Source organism: Anarhichas minor, unplaced genomic scaffold, assembly GCF_050575085.1.
Source record: "Anarhichas minor isolate MPS153535 unplaced genomic scaffold, ASM5057508v1 ptg000021l, whole genome shotgun sequence".
NCBI classification, from domain to species: Eukaryota; Metazoa; Chordata; class Actinopteri; order Perciformes; family Anarhichadidae; genus Anarhichas; species Anarhichas minor.
In genome coordinates, this window is record NW_027466467.1 from 3,338,659 (window position 1) to 3,365,529 (window position 26,871).

General features: G+C 43.5%; 2 protein-coding genes across 3 annotated transcripts in view; one reads left to right on the top strand and one right to left on the bottom strand.

Annotated features, from left to right (window-relative positions):
• The first annotated feature begins 38 nt into the window (after window positions 1-38).
• tomm34 (translocase of outer mitochondrial membrane 34) lies at window positions 39-8,765 on the top strand. 2 transcript variants are annotated; one of them, XM_076095607.1, is made up of 8 exons: window positions 39-258; window positions 1,529-1,671; window positions 2,860-2,959; window positions 3,325-3,477; window positions 3,894-4,066; window positions 4,217-4,364; window positions 5,512-5,638; window positions 6,295-8,765. In XM_076095607.1, exons 2-8 carry the CDS (start codon window positions 1,542-1,544, stop codon window positions 6,394-6,396), a joined length of 933 nt encoding a protein of 310 aa, XP_075951722.1. In that variant the 5' UTR covers window positions 39-258; window positions 1,529-1,541; the 3' UTR covers window positions 6,397-8,765. The 2 variants fall into 2 exon arrangements, with proteins under 2 accessions (XP_075951722.1, XP_075951723.1); XM_076095608.1 differs by having other exon boundaries at window positions 99-122.
• Window positions 8,766-9,867: 1,102 nt separating this feature from the next.
• flnba (filamin B a) overlaps window positions 9,868-26,871 on the bottom strand; it is a 59,661-nt gene continuing 42,657 nt past the window's right edge. Inside the window, exons 26-49 of the mRNA XM_076095610.1 lie at window positions 26,571-26,744; window positions 26,289-26,451; window positions 26,022-26,182; window positions 25,178-25,469; window positions 24,586-24,739; window positions 24,288-24,477; window positions 23,913-24,160; window positions 23,095-23,172; window positions 22,300-22,405; window positions 21,505-21,645; window positions 20,780-20,908; window positions 20,223-20,396; window positions 19,821-19,979; window positions 18,967-19,170; window positions 17,933-18,085; window positions 17,402-17,524; window positions 15,956-16,222; window positions 15,339-15,476; window positions 15,120-15,235; window positions 12,674-12,806; window positions 12,411-12,587; window positions 12,047-12,265; window positions 11,420-11,629; window positions 9,868-11,223 (exon numbers count right to left, since the gene is read on the bottom strand). Of these exons, the coding sequence (XP_075951725.1) occupies window positions 11,036-11,223; window positions 11,420-11,629; window positions 12,047-12,265; window positions 12,411-12,587; window positions 12,674-12,806; window positions 15,120-15,235; window positions 15,339-15,476; window positions 15,956-16,222; window positions 17,402-17,524; window positions 17,933-18,085; window positions 18,967-19,170; window positions 19,821-19,979; window positions 20,223-20,396; window positions 20,780-20,908; window positions 21,505-21,645; window positions 22,300-22,405; window positions 23,095-23,172; window positions 23,913-24,160; window positions 24,288-24,477; window positions 24,586-24,739; window positions 25,178-25,469; window positions 26,022-26,182; window positions 26,289-26,451; window positions 26,571-26,744 (4,097 nt within the window). The 3' untranslated portion in view covers window positions 9,868-11,035. The remainder of the gene's footprint in view (window positions 11,224-11,419; window positions 11,630-12,046; window positions 12,266-12,410; window positions 12,588-12,673; window positions 12,807-15,119; window positions 15,236-15,338; window positions 15,477-15,955; window positions 16,223-17,401; window positions 17,525-17,932; window positions 18,086-18,966; window positions 19,171-19,820; window positions 19,980-20,222; window positions 20,397-20,779; window positions 20,909-21,504; window positions 21,646-22,299; window positions 22,406-23,094; window positions 23,173-23,912; window positions 24,161-24,287; window positions 24,478-24,585; window positions 24,740-25,177; window positions 25,470-26,021; window positions 26,183-26,288; window positions 26,452-26,570; window positions 26,745-26,871) is intronic.

Consider the following 26,871-nt stretch of genomic DNA (forward strand, 5'->3'; position numbering starts at 1 on the left):
CGTGTAAAGGGGAAGCGAAGCGGATACAGTAAAGTACGGAAGCCTCAACAATCAAACTGACTGAGAAGTACGAAGCTACAGCTAGCCGGCAAGTTCCTGAACCACAAAGTACGCAGAGTAATGTCAGTATTAACAACGAGTACAAATAATTTCAGGTAACGTTTCAGTTTCAGCCGTTTCGACCAAGTCGTTTTCTGTCGTGAGGAGGACGAACATCCTTGTTGCCTCATCGCAGAACCGTTTTGCCCGGCAGCCCCGGTAAGAAGTGTGCGAGAGCTTTCTTTACATTAAGCTAACAGCTAGCTTAGCTTAGCCGTGACAGAGTGATTAGCTCGCTAAGCTAATTTAGCTAACTGAAAACTCTACTCGAATTAGCAAATTTTTAGCTAGCGAGCTAATGTAGCAATGAGATAATTGTGAGGTGACGCCAGTTAAAACCAAAAAAGACAAACTGTATGTCGGTAAACCGGGCTGAATAAGACTCAGCTGGTAAATTAGTCATATGTTTGTGCATTATATACAATTATTATTGAAGTCTTTATATTGTATAACATTCCTGGCTAACAGCCCTGCAGTAAACTGTCGTCATTTAATTCCGTTGTGTTGAAACTGCGTCAGAGAGGTGTTGATTTATTTATATTAAAGAGTGTGTGTGATTTAGGTGTACTTCTCAGTAACGCAATGCAATATAATGGACCATTAGCTTCGAATTACAGGCTTCAAAAATTACAATAAAGGTGAAATTAACACCTAAACCGTGAGCTAGGGATACCTAATTATCTGGTGTGTTGTGTTAACTGCATATCTTTGTTCAGGAATCCAGGTTTTCCTCAACAACCATTGCTTATCTTAAGGAATGACTTGCATTTACAACGTTGAGATGCAGGTAGTAACAGTTTAAACCCAGAGCAGTCTAAACTGAGTGAGCAGGTTTTGGGTTCAGTGTGGAGATCTGAGAGCACACATTGCATTTCATATTTTGATATTTGTCACAGCTGAAGTTATAAATTGAAGAATCAGGGGTCTGTTAGTATCATAACAGTTTACGTACCATGCCAATTCAAGCAGGTACATCCAGATGGAATATAGTATAAACTTATTGTAATTTCAGTTTATTGGAATCAGTGCCAGCCAGGGGATAAAAAGTCAAGCTGACGCATTCCTAGAATACATTATTCCTGCACAGTTTGGTTCAGTGTATGGATAAGAAAGGAGGATATCGGATTAGGAGATTTGGTGCCATGGTCAACAATTCTCCACCATTGAGAATGAATCTTTGACCTAGAAGAAGATCACACGTCCTCTTTGCTGGCAGCCAGAACAAATCTCTTCATCTGTCATTGAGTAATTGTTGTAGAGACACTGAGTTAAACAATACCACAGTAAACATTGATACAGTGGACAAGGACATATTTTGAACAATAGATTACAAATACCCAGACTGTTGGACTGTTTAGAGGAGATATATGAAGTTTCCTCTGCTAAATGTTTGGATGTTCAGAGATGTAACCGGTGTTTCATCTTTCAGTAAAGAAGCAGAGATGCCTCAGAAACAAAGGTCCAAGTCCTGGACGGAGTTGAAACAAGTTGGAAATGAATGTTTCAAGGCGGGCCAGTATGGAGACGCCACCAATTTCTACAGCCAGGCGATCAAAGAGCTGGAGAAGTCCAGTAAGTGTTTGCTTGAATATATGAGTATAAACACAATGTTTGTTTACAATAAGAAGGGTGTACAACATGTACAATAGGCAAATGAAAAATGACATCAATGGAAAAGGGTCATTTCAGCATGCCGATTTAAATGACACGTTTATTTAAATTGGGATTAGGATTCCAGCCTGGTCTTTGTCAGAACAAAAATGTCTGGCAGGTCCTTGCTGAGCCAATTTCCAAATGTTACTTAAGTAAAAGCACAAAAGTACTGGCTTCAAAATATACAAGTAAAATAACTCATTATGCAGAATAATATACATGTTGTTCGACTATAATTTTTTATGCATTAATGTGTTCTTCACTTAAATATTGCAGCTGTTAAAGGTGGAACTTTAAATACTTAATGATACACTACTTGATAATACATCATCAGTTATTATTAGTTTATTTATATTTTTATTATGAATCTGCAAGGTTGCTAGTAACTAATATTGTCAAATAAATATAGTAAAAAAAAAAATAAAAAATGTACGACATTTCCCTCTGAGATGTAGAGGACGAGAAGCATAAAGTTTCATATGTAAAGTACTTGTACCTCATTGTATTTAAAGGGATAGTTTGGTTGTGGTATGTTATGAGGTACTCAATCATAGTCGGTGTATTTTTTGACGGTAGATGACTGTTTTCCCGGTTTGGAGAGACGAATCAATGTACTGCTGTGGACGTGGGCAGCAGCAAAACTTATATCGGACACCTAAAAGAAATGCCCTCCTTAATAAGTCAATACCCGTTTAAGTGTTCACTATATTTAGGGTGTTTTCTGACAGAGAACTGAAAGTGAAACTTGTGAATTCTTGGTGGAGTCTGGTTGCTCTGAAGAGAGCATAGATAACTTTCACCTTCAGCTCGGTTTTCATCAGAAAGAGCTGTCCAACAGCAAGACAGCCCTCTGGCAGTGAGCCTAATACAAATGTAGTGTTTGGCAGACTGTTGTATTTTGTACTAGTTTTAGGCTCAGAGTCTCAGGATCTCTGCAGTGGTCTTCCTGTCCTGACCCTTTAAATCAATGTTGTGTCCACATCAGTACCTCTCTGTTATTATAATGACTATCCTTTGTGTCAGTTGGCCTTTACTCTTCCTTCTCTTCATGTGTAAAGGATGTTTGGCTGAATGCTCCTCTTTAAACGGTCTTATTTCTCTTTTAAGATAAGAGGAACCCCGAGGATTTGGGCATTTTGCACTCAAACCGTGCAGCGAGCTACCTGAAAGAGGGCAACTGTGCCGAATGTGTGAAAGACTGCAACATGTAAGTGTTTGTATTACACTGTGTTGTCTGATTCTGTGCAGTTGTCTTAATGTTTTTTGTATTAGTTATACCACATTTTAATCTTTCAGGGTTTTTGTTCTTGTCACTTGGCTTTTATCTTCTAATGTCGCTTCGATAAGTTAAACCTATGGAAAAAAAGATGGACGAACATATACACACACTTCAGCTCCATTTTATTTAATAAAGTGATGATCAATCATGTGTTAGTACGGATGTTTTTTAGGCATCGTGTCTTGCAGCTTTGACTCTTTATAAGTAGAGTTGAGGCCTTCTCTGCCGTCTCGCTCAATGCAGGTGATCTGAATGAGTGTCTTAACTCGTGAAATGTACGTCTTTTCTCTCAGGTCTCTGGAGTTTTTCCCGTTCAACGTGAAGTCCCTGCTTCGTCGTGCTGCTGCCTACGAAGCTCTGGAGCGTTACAGGCAGGCGTACGTAGACTACAAGACGGCTCTGCAGATCGACTGCAACATCGCAGCTGCTCACGACGGCACCAACAGGTACCTGAGCTGCAGAAGACTTAACCTCTGTGACGTGTATTTAAACAAATATACAGAGATATGTATTGTGGTCAATTGTATAATCTATTCTCAACCCACCTGTAATCACAACCAGGTGTGTGCACCAGCAGATCTGTAGTTCTGGTTGTTTATAATCGACCTGTTGTTGGAGTTAACACGAGCTGACTAGAAATATGCATGACTTCAAAAACAGATCATCCTTTAAACTCTAGTGTCTGACGGGGGAAGCACAGAGAATGTTTGGGATTAAACTATTTACATTTCATGAGGATTATAGACTTTTTCAAGCTCTGGAAGCTCGATGTTGATGCCGCCGATAGATGGATTTATCTTTCACTACATTTAAAGTACTAAACAAGGTGTCGGCTCACTATGTTTTCTTTATTGTGTCTCAGGATGACGAAGGCGCTCACAGAGGCAGACGGTCCGTCATGGAGGGAAAAGCTTCCTCCCATCCCCACCATCTCTCTGTCTGATAGAGAGAAACTAGCCCAGAAAACCACAGCCAACGCTGCACAACCGAACCCTTCACCCAAACAGAACGGCACCAGACAAACCAACAAACCTGGTAAGAGGGTTCATTTACTGTTGTTTTCTACTCGTGTAATTTTAACTATTACAAACCGAACTAGGCATTTATTAAAGTTATTAAAGTTAAGGTTGATTCAGATATAAATCCATCTTTTCCATCTCGTTCTTCTTCTATCCTCCCCGTCAGCTCCCAGTGATAAAGACATGAAGAAAGGACAAACCCTGAAAGAAGAAGGCAATGCTCTGGTGAAGAAAGGAGAGCACAAGAAGGCCATAGAGAAGTACAGCCAGAGCATCAAACTCAACCCCACTGAGATCACAACCTACACCAACCGGTGGGTCACGTCTTCATTCCTCCATATTGTTATCCCTTTAATGGGAAGAACGCTGGTTAAAAGGATATTTGGATGTTTGTAAGTGGGGTCGTATGAGGTACGGATACGACGTATACTATTTAAACAGTTTAACCTACACCTGTGAGCCAATTACAGTTTACATAAATGTATCAGATTTAATACATGAATCTGCCAATACCATTTTTCTGGAATGTGATGATTTAACTGACTTTGTCTCAGGGGTGAGCATGTGAAAGAAGTTGTAAACGTCACACTCGCTCTCTTTTCTCTCCCTTTTGAGAATACGGCAGGTGGCGCAGGTCCTTGATGAAGCTCTTGTAAAGCTAATGCGTGGTCAAGTTAGCGCACGGCTACATTGATCCGTCACAAAACGGAGAGAAAATCGACGGAAGATTTTTCCGTTTGTAAATTAACCTTGAATCGTTCATTTGTCCGTCAAACAGATGTTATTTAACACCAACTAGCTGAAATTAGGTCGGAAAGAGAATAAATTAATAATAAAGAAGCGTCAACATTCCAAATGTGTCGCTGTTCCAGTTTGCCTTCATGGCTTCCTGCCACAGACAACTTATTTTAACCCAAACCAGGAACTATTCCTAAACCTAACCAATGCTGTTGAAACTGTTTATAATGTAACTTTATGGAGTTTTTGGGAATATTTCTTGTCGTCAGTCTAAAGTGAATCCTTTATTTCTTCACGACTGAAACTTGAGCAACATTGGATCACTTATAATGCTCATAATAAACTTTATTGATGAAACGCTTTTTAAAGCTCAAAGTGCTTAAAAATAGTCGACGGTTGCAACTCTACATGCAAAATAAGAGAGCGAAGCTGCGCAGCATTCAAATGTTTATTCATAATTCAAATGTCAACATTATGAATGAAGCTTTGAAGTATTCGGTGCAGCCCTTTGATGAACAAAAAATGATCTGGCATTCATCCACATGGACAATATTTATACAGGATCATATAGAAACATTACTGAGAGCCATTTAGGTATTGATTGATTTGCATTGAGTTCAGTTTCGTTGGGTTGATTGTTCAGACTTGTAGGTTTTGTCCTAGAACATCCTTTGCACAAGCCGTCTGGTGTTTTGACTCTATTTCCTGTGTCTGTGCGATCAGGGCGCTGTGTTACCTGTCTGTGCAGCAGTACCGAGACGCCGTCAGAGACTGTGACGAGGCTCTGATCATCGACAGCAGCAACATCAAGGCGCTCTACAGGAGGGCTCAGGCTCACCTGGAGCTCAAGGTGAGAGCGGGAATCCTCCTCACTGCGCTTCACTTCCTCATTCACACACACGAGAGTAATCAGATGTGTCTGTCTGCAGGATTTCTGTACGGTGGACAAAATAAAAGTATTTCCCGTCTTGATAATTGCTGCCGTTTCCCCTCCGGCATTCTCTCCTCATCGGTATTCATCACACACGGAGGGGACACGGTTAGCTCGGCACTCACAGCTCCGTACAGTTGCAACTGTCGATTGTTTTGGAGGTTTGACTTGTGGTAAAGATAGAAATTGTTCATTCTGCATAGTGAATATATATATATATACTTTTACTCTTGGTAGCTTACGTTAAGTATATTTTGATAAGTGAGATGTGTATGTGTGGAGCCACCGTCCTCTGTTTCTCCATAGCGTGCTACATTCTAGGCCCGCCCACTTTTTAATTGTCCAAGGATTTGATTTAAATCCCTCTTTGCACCGCTCAAAAATTCCATTTCAGGGGTAAATATGTCTGAGTACAGAAGCTAAAGACGCTCTAACTTCTGTTCACCTGGTTTAAAACCACTAGAGCGAAACGCCTGCACTCCTCAGATCAGCCTGCAGGTTTACTTCAATGTCACCGCTCTCCTCAAACTTGTTTAGTTTCTAACTCTTTTAATTCTCGTCGCCGTTTCCTGCAGGACATCAAAGGCTGTGAGGACGACCTGAACAGCCTCCTCAAAGTGGAACCAAAGAACGTGGCCGCCCTGAAGATGCTGCAGGATGTGCAGGATAAGAAGTGATGACGCGTCCGGGACTCGCGTCCGGGACTCGCGGAGGCGACGGTGAGGATCGGTCCCTGCACTGCGTACAGACGGGGAGGAAAAGAAAACGCAAAAAAAAAAAAAAAAAACAGCAGAGCAGTGACACGATTCAGCCGCCTGACCTGTGTTTCCCAAAAGCTTCGTTCACGCCGAACATGTGTTTGATCCGTTTACTCACTGGAACAAACACGAGCTTGGTTTCGAGACGCTTCTGGAAAACGCAGCTCCGGTCGATTAGAACTGAGGAAGAAGCCTTGATAATGTTTGTAGTTCTACCGGTTTTAGTGTCACTGAGTATTTATGGTTATTTATGTAAGAGCTGAGATCTTTGACGTGCATCACAATTCTGACTGATGACAACCCTTTACCATTAAACACCATTTGTAAAAGTGAGGTCATGTGGAGCTTCTGCTGGACGCCGAAACTTAAGCGTCGAGGTCCACTTACTGGCTTTTGCTGAGCTTCCCCCACACCCGGGCTCGTCTTCATCAATGGATGGGACGTTAACGTGCAACACCAAAGATCATCTCTTAAGAGACCGGTTATCACACGGCGTCGGGTCACGTGATCCAGTTCCATTGGCTGATGAAGATAATGGCATCATTAGAAAGCTTCCATTAATCAAATGGTTAGGTTCCCGTTAGGACCGGGTGATCTGGATGAATACCTTCCATCATGGTGTATATCATTATATACGTCTATCGATGTATACTGTGATGCGGTACGGGTTAGGAATGTAAATGAATAAGGGCCTAATACAACAGTAGATATCAAAAGTACAGCAACGTTTCTACACCTTGAAGCATTTACATTGTCTCAATATATATACCGTCATAATATTCAGCAACCCAAATTCTCTCTGCAATCAGGCTAATTGTTTGTTTTATTTTAAAATGTCAACACTTTCATCACAAAATGTTTTTTTTACACATTGCTAGTTGAATAAATTTTCCGAAGCCCAAAGATATTAATTTTAGTGTCACAAAAAAGATCAAAGTTACATTTAAGAAGTTGGAATCGGAAACTTCTGGAGGTTTTTGCTGGATAAATTATCGGATTAGTTCCAGATTACCGTTTCTTCCTTTTTTCAGTCGACCTGTCGTTGCAGCTGCACTCCTGTTTAGAATGTAAAGTCCATATTGAAGCTTCTCGATCGGACCATCCGACCAACTTGTGAAGGTTTATTCTGCGTTTGAATTACAAGTAAACAACCATTTTTAACATGCTGTTCTACACTCAGTGGTTCAACTATTTATCCCACGAGTTCTTGTGTGTGTGAATGTTTCTTTCTCAGTGGATTGATGCTCATGTTGCTCACGTCACGTGGTAGAGAGGACCATGTTTTTGACTTGGCAACTGCAGAGTTGGTCATATTAGGATTATTAATACTATGCGATGACAGTATAGCACGATATACATTACATTTGTGTTTGAAGGGACAGTTCACCCCAAAATCTTAGGGACATATTATTCATTTTAGCTGTAGTGCTATTTGTCCGTCTAGATTGTTTTGGGGTGAGTTACTAAATGTTGGAGGTATCTAACTATAAACTTTGAGCTTATGAGTACAATGATGCGTAATACGGTTGGCGGGGGAAGTTCGGCGGAAGGACGTCTCTACTCGTCTGAAAAACTAAGCAACTCGCATCAAAACAATCTAAAGTATAAATAGCACCAAAGTTTTCCATATTTCCTTTTCATGCACTTCAGGACCAGTGAACATATGTCTGTTTTGAAGCTTCGCCCTCCAAACGTTTCAGTGAGCTTTGGTCACAACGAAGCCAAACTCAAATCCAGAGCCTGTTGAGTACAAAACATTCTCACCTTCTGTCCTCGTTTCAGACGGAGACACATCTGTGTCCCTCCACTCGGGAGTTATATTTCTGTTTACAACCTTTAGGATCAGTTTGCTCACTTTACTTCTTGAATGACAAACATGTGAACCAAGTAGAAGTGTCCTCAAACGGGTCGTCACGTACAAAATACCGTCTCATTCTGTGATCAAATGTTTTCTGTTTAATCTTATTTTTGTGAAACAAGTAAAATCTCTCATTGGTGGTCCTGCTGTAGCTCGGCAATCTCCATCGTGCCCGAAGTGCCTGTCTACGTCCTCCGTCTATTGCTCTGCATTTGTTTTCACCTCGAATGGAACCTTTCAGTTCCAGTTTCATGCCAGGAAGGTTTGTGAACCACATGTAAACGTCTTCACGTCTGCTCAGTGTGGCTACAGCGCGACTCCATTGGAAACTGAGATCCGTTTGTTTCATCATATTTCTGCTGTTTCTGTAACTTTCTATTTTGTTTATCGACCTGTTTTAACTGCAAATAAAAGTAAGAAATGAACAGACCCAGAACGACCATGGCTTCCTATGATTTTACATCTAAAAGTGCTACATTTATTTGTAGAATAAGCTTATTCACTTCCTGCTGGCGAGATAGATGAGAAGTGTGAGACCACTCCTGTGTGTGCGGTTAATATCAAAGATGCAGACGGTGTTGGTTAGCTGACATGGCTAGCCTGGCTCTGTCTGTTGTTAAATAAAGACCATAAGTCATAGGACAATATGTCAAGAGTGTCATGAAAAAGTCATCGTATATATCAGAAGGAAATATAGAATTGTATGTCTTGTATTGTATAGCATGGCATGTCACTGAAAAGTCATATTCCAATAAAATGTCATTAAAAAGTAATAGTATATGCCTCAAGGAAATATTTAAAAGTCAGAGTATAGTGTGCCATGATGTCATAGTAATGAATGGCATGAAAAATCATAAAGCCATATGGATGCCATAAAAACATTTTGCTATTGAATTACCGGTACTATTTTATTTATCAACCCTAACCCATAAAAGTGCCATCAAAATTGTATTAAGTCCTTATAAAATTAAAATGTCATCAAGAGTATAGGATGCCATATAAATATGAAGTTTAAAGTGAAGTATGTCAACAATTCATAGTATAGCATATCGTGAAAAACTAATGGAAAAAGGAAGAGCATGTCATAAGAAAGTGAAAAGAAATCATAGTAAAATACGTCATACAAATGTCATATAATTATATTATAAAAGGTAAACAAAGACATAGTATTGTATGTCATGAAAAAAGCCAAAGTTTTGAACGTCAAGTCATAATATAGTAATATGAAGTATTTGTGTATTACAGTATTTGTGTAGATTGAAATGTGTCCCATATTACTACCTAAGACACCCGTCACTCACCCATTACCCGGATCACCGGACCTCCATTTCTCACTCTGATTCTCCCGTTTGCTTTTGTCCCCGTCTTACTTTGTATAATTTCTTGGGTTGTATATGTTTTCATGTACTTGTTTTGTACCCACTTTTTTTCTTTAAAGAAAGTGATTCATTCTAATGGAGGTCCTTACTAAAGTTAAATGTGTAGCAAAAGATTTCAGTAACTGAAAGAAATCCAGAAGACCAAAGTCAATGTCCTTAATTCCAGTTGATTTTAATTGTCAAATGTACATCGTCTCAGGGTTTAGTTTCATATTAAAACACCCATTCCTTAATACAAAATGAGAAGTTATTTATCCCCCATGCAAACATCCTCTCATCCCTTAAGTATCAAAAGTAGCAGTGATTAGGCAACAACATCCAGGTGAGATATGAAGACAGATTCATCCAGATTCTTACAGGATTCACACAAATAAAAAAACTATCTGACCTCATTTTCCAGCTCTACAAAGTTACATCAGATCTATTCATGTGCAAAGTACAGCTGAGGAGAACAGCGACGAACCCAAAACTACAACACATACTTAAGTAGTCAGTTGTACAGTGCAGGAAACAGTAGCGTGAAGAAGCAGCTTTTAACAGTCACTGATTAGTTGTGGCGACATTCTGTACTCGTGGGATTCTGGGAGCTAAGAAATCAATAATCAACATCAGTAGTCGCGTACAGTTTGAGTGCAGTCCGTCCGCACGTTAAAGAGCCATCGTTACCGAAACACAGAGACTTCCAGCTTTCTGCTTTGTAATTGAGATGTTAAGTCGTTTGTTTCGTTCACAGCGCTTCATCATTTTGTTGTGAAAAGGCAACTGGCTGAGCAGAGACAAGTGGAAGATTCCGGAAGGATTCAGAAGCTGGTCATTGAGCCTCCTCAACCCTTCAAAGTTTGTCTCGGTCCAAACCTTTTCCAAATCCAGTTTGGACGTGCAGAGACACCGAGCTGTTACATTGGGACATTCTCACGACGAGCAATCTCTAATTTACCAATCAAGTATAAAAACTATCGTCAAGTGCAAAATGTCTCAACAATCAACATACGAGATCTTTCTTTCCCAGTCAGATCATTTTCTTTACAGCTCCAGCTTTATGCCAGAATTTTATCATTTTGTCTCCCCGATTCCCTGCAGAAAATATGTCCAACTAACAGAGGACAGATTTAATTCTTTTTAATTAGTGTTTTAAATGAGTGTTTTGTTTCTATTTTTTAAGGGGGCAGTTTGGCTGATTGAGACATCTGAAAGCAAAATGTACACAACTTTATTAAGCACCTTGTTCATTGGACAGTAATTTGCAATGCAACTAATGTTGTCCACTCAAACGGGAATGCAAAATGGTTCAGGAGGATTTGGCGGCGGGTTTCCTGGTGCATCACGGGACGCTGACGTTGAAGGGGGAGCCTGGGATGTGGTCTTCGCCCCACTTGACCACCAGGATGTAGTTGCCCCGCTCCTTCAGCATGTAGCTAACGTTGTACTGCAGGTTGCCCAAGTGTTTGATCAGGACCTCCTCGCAGGGGGTCAGAGGACCGAGGACACCCACCAGGAGCATGTTCTTACCTGGGAGGAGGATCAAAAGATGACAGGTGAAGTATCCGAACATCAATGTTGTTAAATATTATGATGGATGTCCTTTTGAAACACTTATGATTTAAAGAAAAAGGTAATATTTATCAAAACAAGATATTCAATATCTTATTTCTTAAGCAGTTCGCCGCATCTCTCACTGCTGCCGAGTGGGTGGAGTCTTCCTTACCGGCCTTGCTGCAGTCGACTGAGAAGTTGCCTCTCTGGCCCACGAAGGCCTTGCTGAGGCCGAGACCTCGGCTCGACACCTTGCTGGCGTCAGAGTCGGTCGGCCAGGGCATGGCACTCTGGGTGAAGCTGCTGCTGGACGCCCTCAACGCCGGATCCACTGTCAGGGTCGACGTCTCGCTGGCGTTGGTTACATTCACCAGCCGGGGACCTGAGAGAGGGAAATAAATCAGACGTGATAATTTTTAGTAAATCTTATTGTGGTCAAAGTTTTTCAGAGCAGGAGAGCAAAAGGTCGCTGAGTCAACAAGAACATTGAAGGCTGCCTCGTATGCTCCTACTTTAGTTAGTGCGCTCCTTGATTATTAAAATTAGACTGATTCATAACCAGTTAAAAGTTCTTCACAGTAACTTTAATATAATGTTACACATATTAAGATACATTTCTGCTGTAAACTACTGAATTGGAGCTTGTAAAAACATATTTCATACCAGTTATCCACAGAAAGAACAGTGCAGCAAACGACTAAACAGAGATTTTACATCCATCACCAACAGCTGGTTTGTAGTTTAAGGTTAAGGTGGCACAGTGCAGCGAAGTGCAGCAGAGTGACGTCCACCACTTCACCTGTGACTTTGGCCTTGAAGGGACTGCCACTGATGTGGTGCGGTCCTCCGTATTTGATGCTGATCAGGTAGTTTCCAGGCGCCATGGGGGTGTACAGCACCTTGTAGCCCTCTGGGACCTCCTTGCAGTCCATCTTTACCTTGGACGGCCCCTCTATGGTCACGGCCAAGGCCCCGGGGCCCGCCTTAGTGTTGTTAATGGTGAACTCTGACTGGCTACCTGCAAGATAGATTAAAAAAAAAAAAAATAGCAGTGGTTGTCACGGTGTTGTGGTCCTTTTGGTAAATTTGAATTAATTATTTGGTCTTTAATAAGAATATTCTCATTTTGTTATGTATTATTAACAGACAGACAGGTAACCCACCTGTCGTGCCTCTCTCCAGTCCAGCTCCATAGGCCGAGACCAGACCGGGCTCTCCCGTCTGTCCTGGTTCTCCGACTCGGACCTGGAAAGGACTTCCTGGGATGTGAGAGCCGTTGAACTTCACGTCGATGGTGTGGACACCGTTCTCTCTGGGGATGAACCGGATAGCGTACTTGTCTGGGGGACAAGACGGAGGATTTGGTTACCTGAAGTCCAGATATCTGGTGAAGTCGCCTTGAAAACAGTTACACACACACACACACCTTGTTCCAGCTCCGTGACGACACACTCCTCCAGAGCTCCAGAGGGGCTGTGGACTTTGGCTTCCATCTTGCCTTGCGCTCCGTTCAGACGCACTGCAAAGGATGCTGGGTGATTCACCTTCAGACCAGACTCCTAACGAGGTCACACACACACAGTCAGTGTGCAGGGAACGGACAGTTTAGACGATGAGGTAACACTTCAAAACACAATCACACTTTTGAGGAGGAGAGTGAACTAAAAACGGTTTTCTGTGCTCTCATCCTCTCCAGGTTTCTTATTTACCGTCTTCTCTTCTCACCTGAGCTCCTGTTGGTGCAGCTTCAGCAGACAGAGGCAGACAGAGTTAAACACATCGACACTACAGTCTTTAAAAGGGTTTAAACTCCAGGTCAACTCAGTGCTTTTTGTGTTTGTTATGTTATTACTGTGAACATATATAGTATTTTCATTATTGTGTTATTGTTTTCTCTTCTCTGCATTTAGATATTTCTCACTCTGCATTTCCATCATTTACTTAGATATCCGACTACTGACTAAGTGTAAAAAACATGAAAAGGAGTCTGGATTGCTGAAGTAAATTGTATGTGAAAAATAAATGTTCAATAAATAAATATTTCACATAAAAGGTTTAGAGTTTCAAAAAGTAAGTAAGTTGGCTGCAATCTGCAACCTCCCCACTAGATGGCTCTAAATCCTTCACACTGCACCTTTAAGACAGCACTACCGACTCTGGCGACTGTGCGATAAGACTCAGATCTAACCATCACACCAGAGCGCTGCAGACTGAACAGAGAAGAGGTTCGTCTACAGACAAGAAACTAACGACAGTCAGCAGGAGGTCTGCTGTGGCACGCCTCGGTCTGCTGGAACTAGGCAACCCAGGAGCCGACGACGGTGATGATGATTCTGATGAAGGTGATGCTGCTGTTAAAAAGCCTTTAAATGAAACACAAGAGAAACACCAGCAGTTCCACACCAGACAGAGGAGGGATGACCAGAGCCAGGCAAAGCAGTCCAGAGAGGGAAGAGTTCCTGACCAAATTTAAAACCAGTGTTTCTGGATGAAATCGTCTTATTAAATTACATGTTGTCTGTAGGAGCTATTTTATCTGATACGCACCATGCCGTCAACTCTCTCCAATCAGACGGAGCCCTCGCTGTTTGGGCATCGTCTGATTGGTCAGAATCCACGCGCATAGAGTGAGGTTAATAAGACTTGTGCTGCCGTAACACTCTGCACTTTAAACTGTCACGATCATCACTTTAGTTTTTTATTATTGGTGCTTTTTGTAGTCAGTTCAATGTTCATTTTATTCATAATTCCACAACCAGTTTGTTGAATTTTAACAGTATACTGAAAGCAGCAGGAGTACACTTTAATATCCGTTTAAAGTATCATTAATGAGATATTCAACAACCGTATCACATATTTTCCTGATATCATGCAGCCCTAATGACAAGTATCTAAATAATAAATGATTTAATAAATATTAATGGATGAAATATGTTGTCCAAATGGAAAGGGTTCATTGTAGATTAAAAACAATTACCCCATTCAATTATTAGTCGACTAAAACGATTCTTAAAAACTAAAATAATCAGTTAATTGTTTATTTATCAAACAAAAACATCGATTAATCTTCAGTTCCAGCTTCTTAAATGTGAGGATTTCCAGCTTTTTTATTTTCTACAGGATTGTAAATTGAATTTCTTTGAGGGTTTTTGGTTGGTTCGACAATTTAAGACATCACTTTTATGTATTTTTGTTTTACAGTTTCCTGACATATTATATAATAAATTACATAATTCGTCAATAATGAAAATGGCTGTTGGACAGAGCCCTAGTTCATCCTTAAGAATGTGTCCATAAAAGGACGAAGGACGAATCCTTTCCCTTCACGGTTCCCTTTAGAGCCTCTCTCAGACCAAAGTGTGAACTTCACACAGAGTCGGTGTGTTTGCCTGGCTGTGGTCACATCCATGAGGCCAGTTGCATAAAGAAAATGTAAATACTTTTACATGATTATCTGTACGAATGCAAGGGTTCGACTGATGTGGGCTATTTAAGGGCGACGCTTAGCCTGATGTCAAATATCCTAATGTTTATATTAAAATGACAAACTCAGTTAAAAAGTATTGAGTTCCAGAAGTTTCTTTTTGTTCTGAAAACATGTTTGGACTCATTAATTCATATTACAGCTCACTGATTAACTGTGTTGAGTCAGTTCTGATCCTTCAAGTGGATTTCAGGACAGTATTGGGTTTAAGCTCGCCATAAGTTTGCGCCCAATGTCAATAAACCAAACCAGTCGAACCATCACACCCTGATCATCTTCTCCGCACTGGAGTGAAATCGATCTTTGCCCATTTTTATGCAACTGTGCCCCAGAGCCCTTTAGCAAGGCAGGGCCCGGCTGGGTGTGGAGGTGTCTCCTCGTGCCTCACCTGAAGACCGGCAACAGTGAGGCGGCGGGCGTCGTTCGCTGGAGCAACAACAGGAACGAGGTAAGGGCTGTCGGGGATGTGCTGCTCGTTGAACTTCACCGAAACCTCGTAGTCACCTGGAGAGGAGGAGGAGACAGCGTCATCGATGAACAATCATCAGGGCGAACTCTGTGTGTGTGTGTGTGTGTGTGTGTGTGTGTGTGTGTGTGTTTTCTCTACCGGGGTCCTGAGCGATGTAAGAGACGCCGCAGGAGCCGTCTTTGCGGTCGTCGAAGGAGATCTCCGCCCTGCTGGGTCCCTCCACAGCGATGGACAGACCGCCGGCGCCGGCCTCCCTCGTCCAGATACTGAACTCAGCTGAAGAGAGAGAGAGAGAGAGAGAGAGAGAGAGAGAGAGAGAGAGAGAGAGACGGAAAGCTGAAGAAAAATCCAAATCCACAACAGAGCTTTTTCTTACAGATCGGGTCAGCCCGTCTCTACATTTGATTTGTCATCCTAAATGTAGTGAAAAAATTATATTATTAAAGCAGATAATACAAGATGTAGGACAGAGCAATGCCTTTATATATATATATATATACACATACACACACATAGTATACACATACATACAGGCAATATGAAAAATATGCGTTTTGAGTTGATGTTTAAAACTGTCCACCGAGTCAGTAAGTCTAATATTCAATGGCTGAAGTATAAGATTTTAAATATAAATCTTTAAAAACAACAATTTTTAAAAAGCTCATTAATTACCTAAAACACCCGGACACAGTTTTAGCAAACATTACTCTACCAGGATGGTGTGTGTGTGTGCGTGTGTGTGTGTGTGTGTGTACCTGGCTCTCCTGCCTGTGCTCCCTCCAGTCCCGGACCTCCCGCTCTCACCTTGGCGGCGCCGCCCTCTCCCAGGGGCCCCACAGTAAACTGGAAGGGGCTGCCCGGCACGTGCACACCCCTGTACCTCACGCTCACGCTGTGCACGCCCATCTCCGTGGGCACGAAGCGCACGCAGTAGGTGTCGTTACCCGCTGCCACCAGCTCAGCAGGCTGACGGGCGCCGGAGGGGGACGTGACCTCGGCAGTGACGTCCTGCATGTCGATTGCTGCAAAAGACAGGCCGACAGTTTTGATACCTTTCTGTGTGTTCATACATATGTTTAGGCTAAAATTTGGGGTGGTAGTGATGAGAAAGAAGGAGACGACGAGGAGAGAAAAAAGTAGCAGCCGCAACTTAATAAAGCATGTCATGTTGCAAACCTTGTGCTGCCAAGCCAGCTTTCTTTATTTATTTTTTTCCTCGGGCTACAACGCACCCTCCACCCTGGCACTGCCTGCCGAGCAGCGGGCATCAACGACCCAAACACCCCTCGCTGCCCTCGTCCCCCCCGCCAGCACCACACCGGAGAGGCCGGAGATGAGGCGCACGTGCCCAGGGGAGAGGCTCCGATCCCGGGCAACCGCAGAGCAACGAATCCTGCAACTGCTGGATCTGCCAGACCACCGGAGGGAGCAGTAGGAGCGGAAGGAGGTGTGAGAAAGGAGCTGCCGAGACAAGGCGAGGAGGAACCAGCTCACTGGAGGGAGAAGAGGATGAAAAAGGAGGACACAAGGAGAGAAGGAAGAGAGAGGGATAGAAGGCAGAGGAGAAGATAAGGAGATGCTGAGGAGGAAAAGAGGGAGACACGATGGAAGAAAAGAAAGTGGATTATGACAAAAGAAAAGAAAGAAACAAGACAGACAAAAAAAAAGGACAGAAAGAAAGAAGAACAATGAGATAGAAGGAGAACAATACAGATAAAAGGCAGAAGTGTAAAAATAGAGAAGTAAAAGACAGAAGGAGGCAGATTGAGACAAAGGGAAGGATGGAAAAAGAGGGAAAGAAAGAAAAGAGATCAAGAAAGGACAAAAGACAAAGCTGACAGATTACAGTCGATACAGAACAGCAGTGAGAAACGAAGAGAAACCACAGAAATGTCAGAGCTTCAGAGAGGAAACAGTTTGAGAAACAAAGGAGGAGCAGCTCTGATGACGCAGGATGTTTTCAGTCCGAACGTCGTCTTCAGATGTCAGACGGTCCGTGACACATCGAGGCTTAACGAGTTCAGGACCCGCTCACTTTAACCTGAAGGGTTTTTTAATTGACGGAACAACCAAACACTCACTGCTGTTAATGTCCGAGACGTTTACAGGTGATGGATGAGACCAAAGCCACAGCGGTCCAATTGTTCGCTTCAAGATTAGCCAGGTTAGAAAGTGTGTGTGTGTGTGTGTGTGTGCTGTACCTGGTATCTTCAGACTGAGGTCACACACACTCCCCACGCTGGAAACAGACGCCGCCTTCTGTCGTCGGGTGATGCTCTCCCGGATACGACCCTCTCCCGTCACCCGCACTGTGAACGGACTTCCTGTTGATGAACACACGCACACCTTAAATTATCCGTCTGAAACGACGTATCCCATTATGGTTCATTAAAAACCTACTCCAGAATGTGGAAACTCCAAAAGTGTCAAATATTTTGTTTACTTTTAAGTTTAACTGCTGGATGCGATATCTGTTCGTTTTGATAATTTAGTTTTACCAACAGCCCAACTTGCTTTTATTTATTTTTTTGCAGATGATCCGACTCTGAAGGGTCTTCATTAAAATGTCACACAGAACAGCAACATTAGATTTAATCCTATAAATACGGTTTTCTGGAAAAAACCTGCACTTCAAATACCACCAATATGATTTTACCTCGAAGTGACTTTGAATCAATAACTTGTTTTCTAGAGGAAGAATCTACAATAATTGTATCATTTCTTTTTTTTACCTGGTACGTGTTCCTCTGCAAAGCGGATTGAGACGATGTAGTTTCCTGGTTCAGTGGGACAGTAGGTGACTCTACACGTCCCGTCCTCAACGTCATCCGTCTGGATGTCCACCTTACTGGGACCTTCGATGGCCAGAGCCAGGCCGCCATAACCTGCACACACACACACACAGAGACGTGAAGCTAACACTGGACGACTAATCAATAGAATAAAAGCCAAATACTTATTTTATATGTTTATTTTTATTATAATTATTTCTTATAATTAGATCTGCTTATATACAGTGTCTTATGTGTTTTTATATTTATACACAGTTCTCATTTTATTTCGCTCCAATTTGACTTTTTTACCATTTTAACATGATCAATTTATTGCGTGTTGTATTTTATATATTTACTTATTTGTTCTTTACTTTGTTTGGTGTGCATTAGTCTCTTCATTCCATTTTCGTCTTGTTTTCATATTGTCAATTGTTTGTAAGGCACTTTGAATTGCATTTGATTAGTTAAATAAAACTTGATTGATTGATCGAACACAAGACAGTCTGCAGCCACGCTAGCAGCTCTGTGAGATTGTAGACGCAGTATAATGTCTACCACGTTCCACATCTTAGCGTGCTAACACGCTAATGTTTAGTAAATAACACTGAACACAAAGTGGCGCTGACGATGGCGCAAGATGAAACAATTTCAGAGGAGCATCAAAGTTATTATAATTAATCCAGAGATGAACATGAATGTCTGAACCAAATTTTCATGATAATTCATCCAAAGGAGACATTTCAATCTTAACCACAAATGTCAACCTCATGGTGGCGCTACAGGACAGTGAGGGGATCTCTAAAGTCAGAGGGATTCATCCTCTGGGGAACGTGAATGAAAATACCAGATTTCCTGGCAATGCATCAAATAACTATCTGAAGTAGAACTAGACTGAATTATCAGTCTGCCAATGATAGTTTAACTTCAAATATAGTCACAAGTCATGTCGTAGCATTTAAATAATACAGCTGTTGGAAGCCCTCCATACTGACCGGCATCCCGCGTGTCGACCGCGAAGCTGGAGTTGTTGAAGGTGGTTCCCTGGACGAGGCCGTCGCCGTGAGCTTTGACTTGGCTGGCGTCGCCGATCTCAGACTGGACGACCATGATGGTGATGGGACTGTTGGCGACGTGATGGCCGTTCTTCAGGATGCTGACTCGGTGTTCACCCACCTCACGGGGGATGAAGGAGATACCTGGGAGGAGGAGGAGGAAGAGGGAGGAGATTGATCATTTTACCAAGGAGATGAAAGGTGGAAGAGGAAGAGATGGGGCAAACATGGAGAGACAGGAAACAGAAGGGGGAGGAAGAATAGAGAAAGGGATGAGGAAGAGAAGAGGAAGGAAGGAAGGAGAGAAAGGAAACAATAAGGGGGGAGAGAAGTGGAAGGAAGGAGAGTGACAAAGCAGGAGGAGGAAGAAGGGAGAGAAAGAGGAGAAAGGAAGGAAGGAGACAAAGAAAACAGTAAGAGGGGAAGTGAAGTGGAAGGAAGGATGGAAGGAGAGAGAGGAAACAAGGGGGAGGACGAAAAGAGGGTGATGAGGAAGAGAAAGGGAAGGAAGGAAAGTGACAAAACAGGAGCAGGAGGAAGAAAAGACGAGGTGAGGAAGAGATGAAGAAGGAAGGAGAGAGTGGAAGTAAAAAGCAAGAATATGGAGAAGGAAAAGTACAAAGAGGAGGAAGAAAAAGGGGATAAATAAAAGGAAGAAGAGGAAGTAGAGAAATTGAAGACAGGGAGGAGAGAGCGAGAAATTTGAAAATGAAGAACCAGGTTAAGAGAACAGATTCAAATGAATGTTTTCATGTTTTTATTTGTGTGCGTATGTATTTGCGTGTGCGTGTTACCGATGTGGTTGTTGGCCATCCTCTTCAGCAGGCAGGGCTCGTCGCGGCCGGACGGCGACACGATGCTGGCCGTCAGCAGGCTCAGGTCCGTCTCGTTGATGTCCAGAGAGAAATCTGCCGCCGAGCCCAGTTTGACCTGAGAGCGCCGCTGGTTGTCCTCTGAAAACATTTCACACAGAAGGTGAGACGCCGCCGTTCACCGGGACATCAAACATTACGTCTGTTAGGAACTTAAAGTGAACCAATTTCACCTCCTTCCTGAGTACAAGAATACGTTTGGAGGGTAGAAATGAGAATAAATTACTTCTCATTAAGGATGTATTTGCTCCTGTAAAGGCTTTGGAGTATTGATCATTAATAATCAGTCTGCTCATGTGTCTGTGTGTCGGCATGGACTCTGACCGGTGATCCTGGCGGTGAACGGGCTGCCGGCGATGTGCTTGTTGTTGTATTTGACCAGAATGTTGTAGTCTCCGGGCAGAGTGGGCATGTAGCTGACGCTGCACGTCCCGTCCTTGTTGTCCACACAGCTGATGTCCGCTTTGGACGGCCCCTCGATGGCCAAGTCCAGACCCCCTGGAGGGACAGACAGACAGACAAGACAGTCAGTCACACACACAGACAGATAAATAGACAGAAACAGGATTAAAGATTTACAAAGAGAATAAACTCCTTGTGCCAAAACACTGAGACAGTTCATCCTCCTCTTACCGTCACTTTATAACCATTACAAACACTAGTATCTTATTATTGCAGCCTCTACAATGTATGGATTTGCCGTTTTTCTCTGTTTTATGCCGGTTGTTCTCAACCAGGGAACCATAAGAGGGACTTTTCTGATCATAGGTTTTACTTCCTCCACAAGTATCTCCTAAAATGTAAGAATACTGGTCTTAATCATATCTAATAACCAACATCTTTTCAGATGACTGAGCTCTGCTCCCTCGTAGCTAACGTACCTTCAGAGGCGTCCTCCGTGAAGACGGTGAACGTGGCCACCTTGTTGGCGACGCCGTAGCTCAGACCTGGACCGTAGGCTGTGACATTGGGACTGCTGGCGTGGTTCACATAGAACTGGAGGGGAGACTCTGCAACACACAAAGATCAGTACAACAAAAAGCATTGAAATTACAGGTAAAGTAATCTTCAGACCACAGACTTCAGTGTACTCTGGGTCTGGTATTACTGGTTCGGATGAAAGGAAATCTTAATGCTTCAACATACAATATTTCAGACAAGCTTTCTAACTTTTGGTGAAGGTCCTTTTCTCCGTTTCAACATGTGTGCACAAAGCCGGCTCCATAAAGAAATGGATTCTCCAGTTTGATGTGGAAGAACCAGACTGGTCTACAAAGAGCCTGGAGCTCAACCACAGCCAACACCTTTGGGATGAACTATGAGCCGGAACTTATCATCCAACATCAGCGTAGGACGTCACTAGTGCTCTCTCTTGTTCAACATCTGGTGGAAAACCTTCCCAGATGAGTGGAGGCTGTTATAGCAGGTGGGACGTTTTATACATGAACTCCTCAATGTCTCAAGTCTGGGATCCAAAATGGGGGATTGCTCTCTTAATCACTGCACTTCTCCTTCTGGAAACCTAGTGTCTATATTTCACCTCTCTAACTAAACCCCAGTGTGTGTGTGTGTGTGTGTGTGTGTGTGTGTGTGTGTGTGTGCTGACCTGGGATGTGAGTGCCGTTGTATTTGATGTGCATCTCGTGCAGGCCGGCCTCGGTGGGCGAGTACTGCACTGTGACCGTCCCGTCCTGGTTGTCTGAGATCACCGGTTGAGCCGATTTACCTGAAGGCATCAGCACCTCACCTGAGGGAGGGAGGGAGGGAGGGAGGAGAGAGTTAGAGACAAAAATTCTGTTCATATTTCTATTTGACTTTTCTGTTAAACTCTGTTACTCATTATTAGAGTTGACAAAGGAGATATCTGCACACTTAAATCTATGCAGTGTGCACTTTATTTGATTTTTCTGAGCTTGTGGTCGTTTCTCTTTTATGAATTTGTATTTTTTTTTTCTTAAGGTGGAGCGGTTGGTATCTTGCATTATCCACTTATTGTTAGGTTAAAAAGGGTTTTGTTTTCTGAATGTTTGCAGCACGGCTCATGTATATCTCTCTCTCTCTGTCGCTGAAATATCTCATCAACTAATGGACGCATTGCCAAAATCTTTTCATGGTTCCCAGGGGATGAATCTCAAAGACTTTGGTGATTCACCTACTTTTCCTAGATCATCACCATGAGCTGACATTTGTGGTTTTAAGTGAATTGTCTCGACAACTATTGGATGTATTGTATACATTTTGTTCATGTGTCCCTTCAGGATGAAGAACGACATCGTGAACTTAAATCTCGCTGCATCATCGGGTCAAAATGTTAATTTGTTCTATAGTTGTTCAAACCTTAATAACTACTGAAGTTCCCATCAGCCTCAGCTGTGCTTCTGCACTGATGCTTCACTCTCACCTGTGATTTCTCCCTTCTTGAAGGAGAAAGGAATCACCATGTCGAACGGTCTGAAGCCGCTTCCATTGATGCTGCTGCTGTTTGGCTCGTAGTTGTCTGAGGTCACCTGGAGAAGACAGACGCAGACAGAGATTAACGAATCTATCCAACACTGAAAACAACTTCCTGTGCTTCTCCGCGACCTGCGTTAGAAAACATGCTGCTGCTGCTGCATCCAAGCCCCGCCCACACGAGCGGCATCCTGGGAAGTGTAGTGCGAAGGAGCAGAGAAACAGAAGGAGGATGATGACTGTGATGCAGCCACAGCGATGAAGAGTGCACTGAGAAAGATGAGAGAGCGAAACCACCACAACAAAGCCTGGAGGAAAAAATAAATAAAGTCCTCAAACACAAGAAGCAACACAATAGCAACATAGCAACACCTTCCGCAAAACACATCTCGCAGACACAAAAGTTGTTAGAGGTTTGCTGCGATCCCATTGGCTGAGACAAGAGAAGCAATGACATGGAGGAGAAGCGGGCGAGCGAGAGAGAGAGAGAGGCGAAGCTTTAACCCGAAGCCACCTGCAAGAGAGGAGCAGTGTGTGTGTGCGTGCGTGCGTAGGTGTGCGTGTGTAGGTGTGTTTACCATGTGTTATCTTAAAGGGATAATTCACCCAAATCACAAATACAGCATGTTCAACGAGGTAAACTTCAGTGTGTTTGAAAGTGTGCGTGTACGTATGTGTGCGTGTGTGTACGTATGTGTGTGTGTGTGTGTGTACGTATGTGTGCGTATGTGTGTGTTGGGGGTACCCAGGGCTGGGAGCCAGCTCCGGGAGTGGTCAGTTGTCCAGGCATCCGCTCTTGGATTATGGGTACCTCATCAGTAGCCTGAAGACACGACAATAAGGGTTAAAATCTGCACACACACACACACACACACACACACACACACACACACACACACACACACACACACACACACACACACACACAGGTTTTGATGGCAAACACTGCTGTGGCATTGTGGGTAAATCTGTAAACTGAAGGCATGAGGTCAAAAAGTTAATCTTCAACAAACTCAATTATTAAACTTAAACTGCATCAGATGATTTTTTTGGCCACTTTTCGCTATCATTGTGTGGTGATGCAGTTTATGTTCACAGTTATGGATTACACAACTCATGCAGGTTTTTAGAGTCGGCATATTTGTGTTTCATGATGTTGACATGAATAAAAACCAGCAGCTGCCTGGAGAGACAAGAAAAATACACTTTTCAAACATTTAAAACCCCTAGAGAAAGTAAGATGTGTTGTTAATAGAGGTGTCTTCCGTTCAAAGCTGCAACAGATGACAGATGGGGCGACCGCCAATCAGAGGATCGGCGGTTCGATTCCCCGGCTCCGCTAGTCGTATGTCGATGTGTCCTTGAGCAAGACACTTTAACCCAAAACAAAATTGCTCCCGTAGCTGTGCCTACGGCCTAATGTGATAGAATCTGAATTGTAAGTCGCTTTGGATAAAAGCGTCTGCTAAATGACTGTAATGTAATGTAATGACATGAACCCATTTTGGATCCCTAATCAGAGGGCAATAAACCCCACGATGAACACGATTCTGCCTCCCTCACCATGACTTTGAAGGGGCTGCGTGGGACGTTTTCCCCTCCGAAGCGGACGTAGATGACGTAGTTCCCGGGCGCCGGCGCCGTGTAGAAGATGTCGAAGGTGCCGTCCTCGTTCTCCAGCACCTCGGCCTCCACCTCGCTGCCATCGGGCTGAACCACGACGCAGCTCACCTTCCCTTTCCCAGCAGCCTTTGCGTTCACCACCAGGCCCAGCTCCTCGCCGATGGTCACCGTGGGACCCACGCCTGGACCTGGGGCCGGGAGGAGGACTTGTTATCAGATTTGATTTATTGCCCCCAAATCTTTTTTAAATTGTATTTATTCATTCATATATTTATTTATGCTCTCTGGGAAACATCGTCATCCGAGGTCACGTACCCGTGACGCTGCACTTGCTGGCGTCTCCGGTTGCCGTGGCGCGGACTCTATAGGGCGAGGCGGGGATGTCGTCACCGCCGTACTTTATGACGATGGTGTACCGGCCGGCGCGGTCGGGGATGTAAGACGCGTCGTATGTACCGTCGCCGTTGTCATGAATACTGGGCTGCTTAGGTTTACCATCCTGGTCCTGGAGTGGAAGGAGGACAGACAGTTTAAATGAGACGTCCTGTTTTTCCCCATTTGTGCATACAATAAAGTGTGTGTGTGTGTGTGTGTGTGTGTGTGTGTTACTGACGGTGATGAGCACGCTCAGTTGGCCCTGGCCGGCGTCCTTGGCGTCGATGTTGAACTCGACGGGGAAGCTGGCGGGGACGCCACTGGTCAGCCCAGGGCCGCTGGCTCGCACTTTACTGGCATCGTGAGTGGGCAGAACCCGAAACTTGAAGGGACTGAAGAGACCACAGACAGTTACTACAGACACTGATCCTCGGGGACAACAGCACTGTGCTGACGTGCTCCTGAGCAAGGCACTCACAAACACGTGGATTTCCTGTTTGTCAGTTGTCTTTAGTTGACAAACTATTTGACTTGATCGTAACGTAAATAGAAATATTCTTTTTCCTACAGACTTGAATTTCAAGAATCACTGCTCAGAAATACTAAATATTTTCCTCTCAAATTTCCCCCACTACAGTTTGAGTTTTCAATAAAAAGTCTAAATATAGCTTAAAGTCAGAATGTAAAAATCTTTGAGACACCTTCTGCCATCTCAAAGAAATGTATACAACAAAAAATAAACGCATACGAATTCCTACAAAACTTTTCCACACACTTCCCAGATTTTCTCCTGAACTTTAGTACTTCTGTACTGCAGTACTGCTCAGTACCTGCGGGGGACGTCCTCCTCTGCGTACTTGACGGCCACAAAGTACGGTCCCTCCACAGACGGAGTGTAGGACACCAGGTGAGTCCCGTCCCCGTTGTCCGTCACCTCCACGGGCTCTGCCATGCCTTTAGGAGCGGAGACGGCCACGGCCAGCGGGGCCACGCCGGCCTTCCTGCAATCCACAGTGAAGGATTGTGGGATATTGGCCCTGACCCCAGACCCCACACCCGGACCAGACACCTTGACCTTACTGGAGTCCACTGCATCCTTTACTGGGACTTTGAATGGACTTCCTGGAAGTAACAGGAAGAGGAATTATTAGCCTAACTATCGGCTAATTGCAGTTGCTCTTGAAAGTTTATGGTGCTGTTCCAGTCTTGACGTGGTTTCTGGATAATGTGGTTTGTGCATCCTGAAGCTCTGTGTGCCTCCAGCTGCCTTCACACAGCCCAAACCACACAGCAACAGCTGTCAATGCAAGGCGTCGAACAAGGGAACACACCGAGCTATTTCCTGAACAAAGTCAATTAAACAGAGCTGCGGCTTTTTTGAAACTTCAACCACATCTTTAAAACATTAAACAGAAACACTCTCCGCTTCTTTTATCAGCCAATAACATCGCCGACACCTTTTTAACATGAACTGAAAAACTCTCAGCACATGTTTTAAATGTTATATGGGAATCAGCATTAAGGGGCCTTCTTTAGGAAATACAGACATGTGAGGGACAATTTTCATGACAGTCTATCAATATTTAAAGAATATGTATGTTTATATTATACATTAAGATATTTCACTTCAAACCAACCGATTTAAAAAGGGCTTTTAATAATCTAATCTCTCACCGGGGATGTGCTCTCCTCCGTAGGTGATGTTGACGTCGTAGAGGCCGGGGGTGAGGGGAACGTACTCCACGCTGCAGCTGCCATCTTTGTTGTCTTTGCAGGACATCTTCGACTCCGATGGACCCTCCACAGTGATGCCGAGACCACCTACACCTGCCCCTCTGGTGAAGGATCAATACACCCAGAAATCAGCAATAGTTTGACCCGAAGTTCGAGACTTTTTCATTGCAACAAAAACGCCACACGAATCAAACCTAGCAACAGTACCTGGTGACGATGTTGAAGTTGTTGGGCTTCTCAGTCAGGGCTTGCTGGAGGCCGGGGCCAGTGGCCACCACCCTGCTGGGGTCACATCCCTCCGTCACAGACACCCTGAACGGGCTGTTAGGAACCGGTGTGTCGTCGTACAGAACTTGGACGCTGTGGACGCCTGAAATACACACCGGGACAGACAGCAGCTGAGGATCACGACTTGGTACGTCGCTGTAGGTTACAGTAAATTAGAAAAGGTTACAGCTTTATGATGAGCGTTTTTCAGTCTCCAGTTACCGTTCTCAAAAGGAGTGTAATCCACGTTGTAGATCCCGGTGGCATTGTCTGTAATCAGACAGTCTGTCAGCTGTCCAGACGGGTTCCTGACCTCCGCCTTCACGTGGTCTCCTCCTCGCCGGGTCAGAGGTCGGGCGTCCACCGTGAACGACGTGGTGGCTTCTCTGAAAATGGCTGCAGGAGAGAGGAGGAAGGAAGCGTATGTTTGAAGGGGCACTCACACGAAGTTCAGTTTGCTCGTCATGGTTAGCTTACTCAGCATGTCAGAATAGATTAATGAAAGGAACCCAAAAGATGTGGG

Coding starts and splice junctions, on each gene's coding strand:
- tomm34 (XM_076095607.1), top strand. CDS start 1,542: ATGCCTCAGAAACAAAGGTCCAAGTCCTGGACGGAGTTGAAACAAGTT. Junction 2,960..3,324: donor TGTGTGAAAGACTGCAACAT/GTAAGTGTTTGT, acceptor CTTTTCTCTCAG/GTCTCTGGAGTTTTTCCCGT. Junction 4,067..4,216: donor CAGACAAACCAACAAACCTG/GTAAGAGGGTTC, acceptor CCTCCCCGTCAG/CTCCCAGTGATAAAGACATG.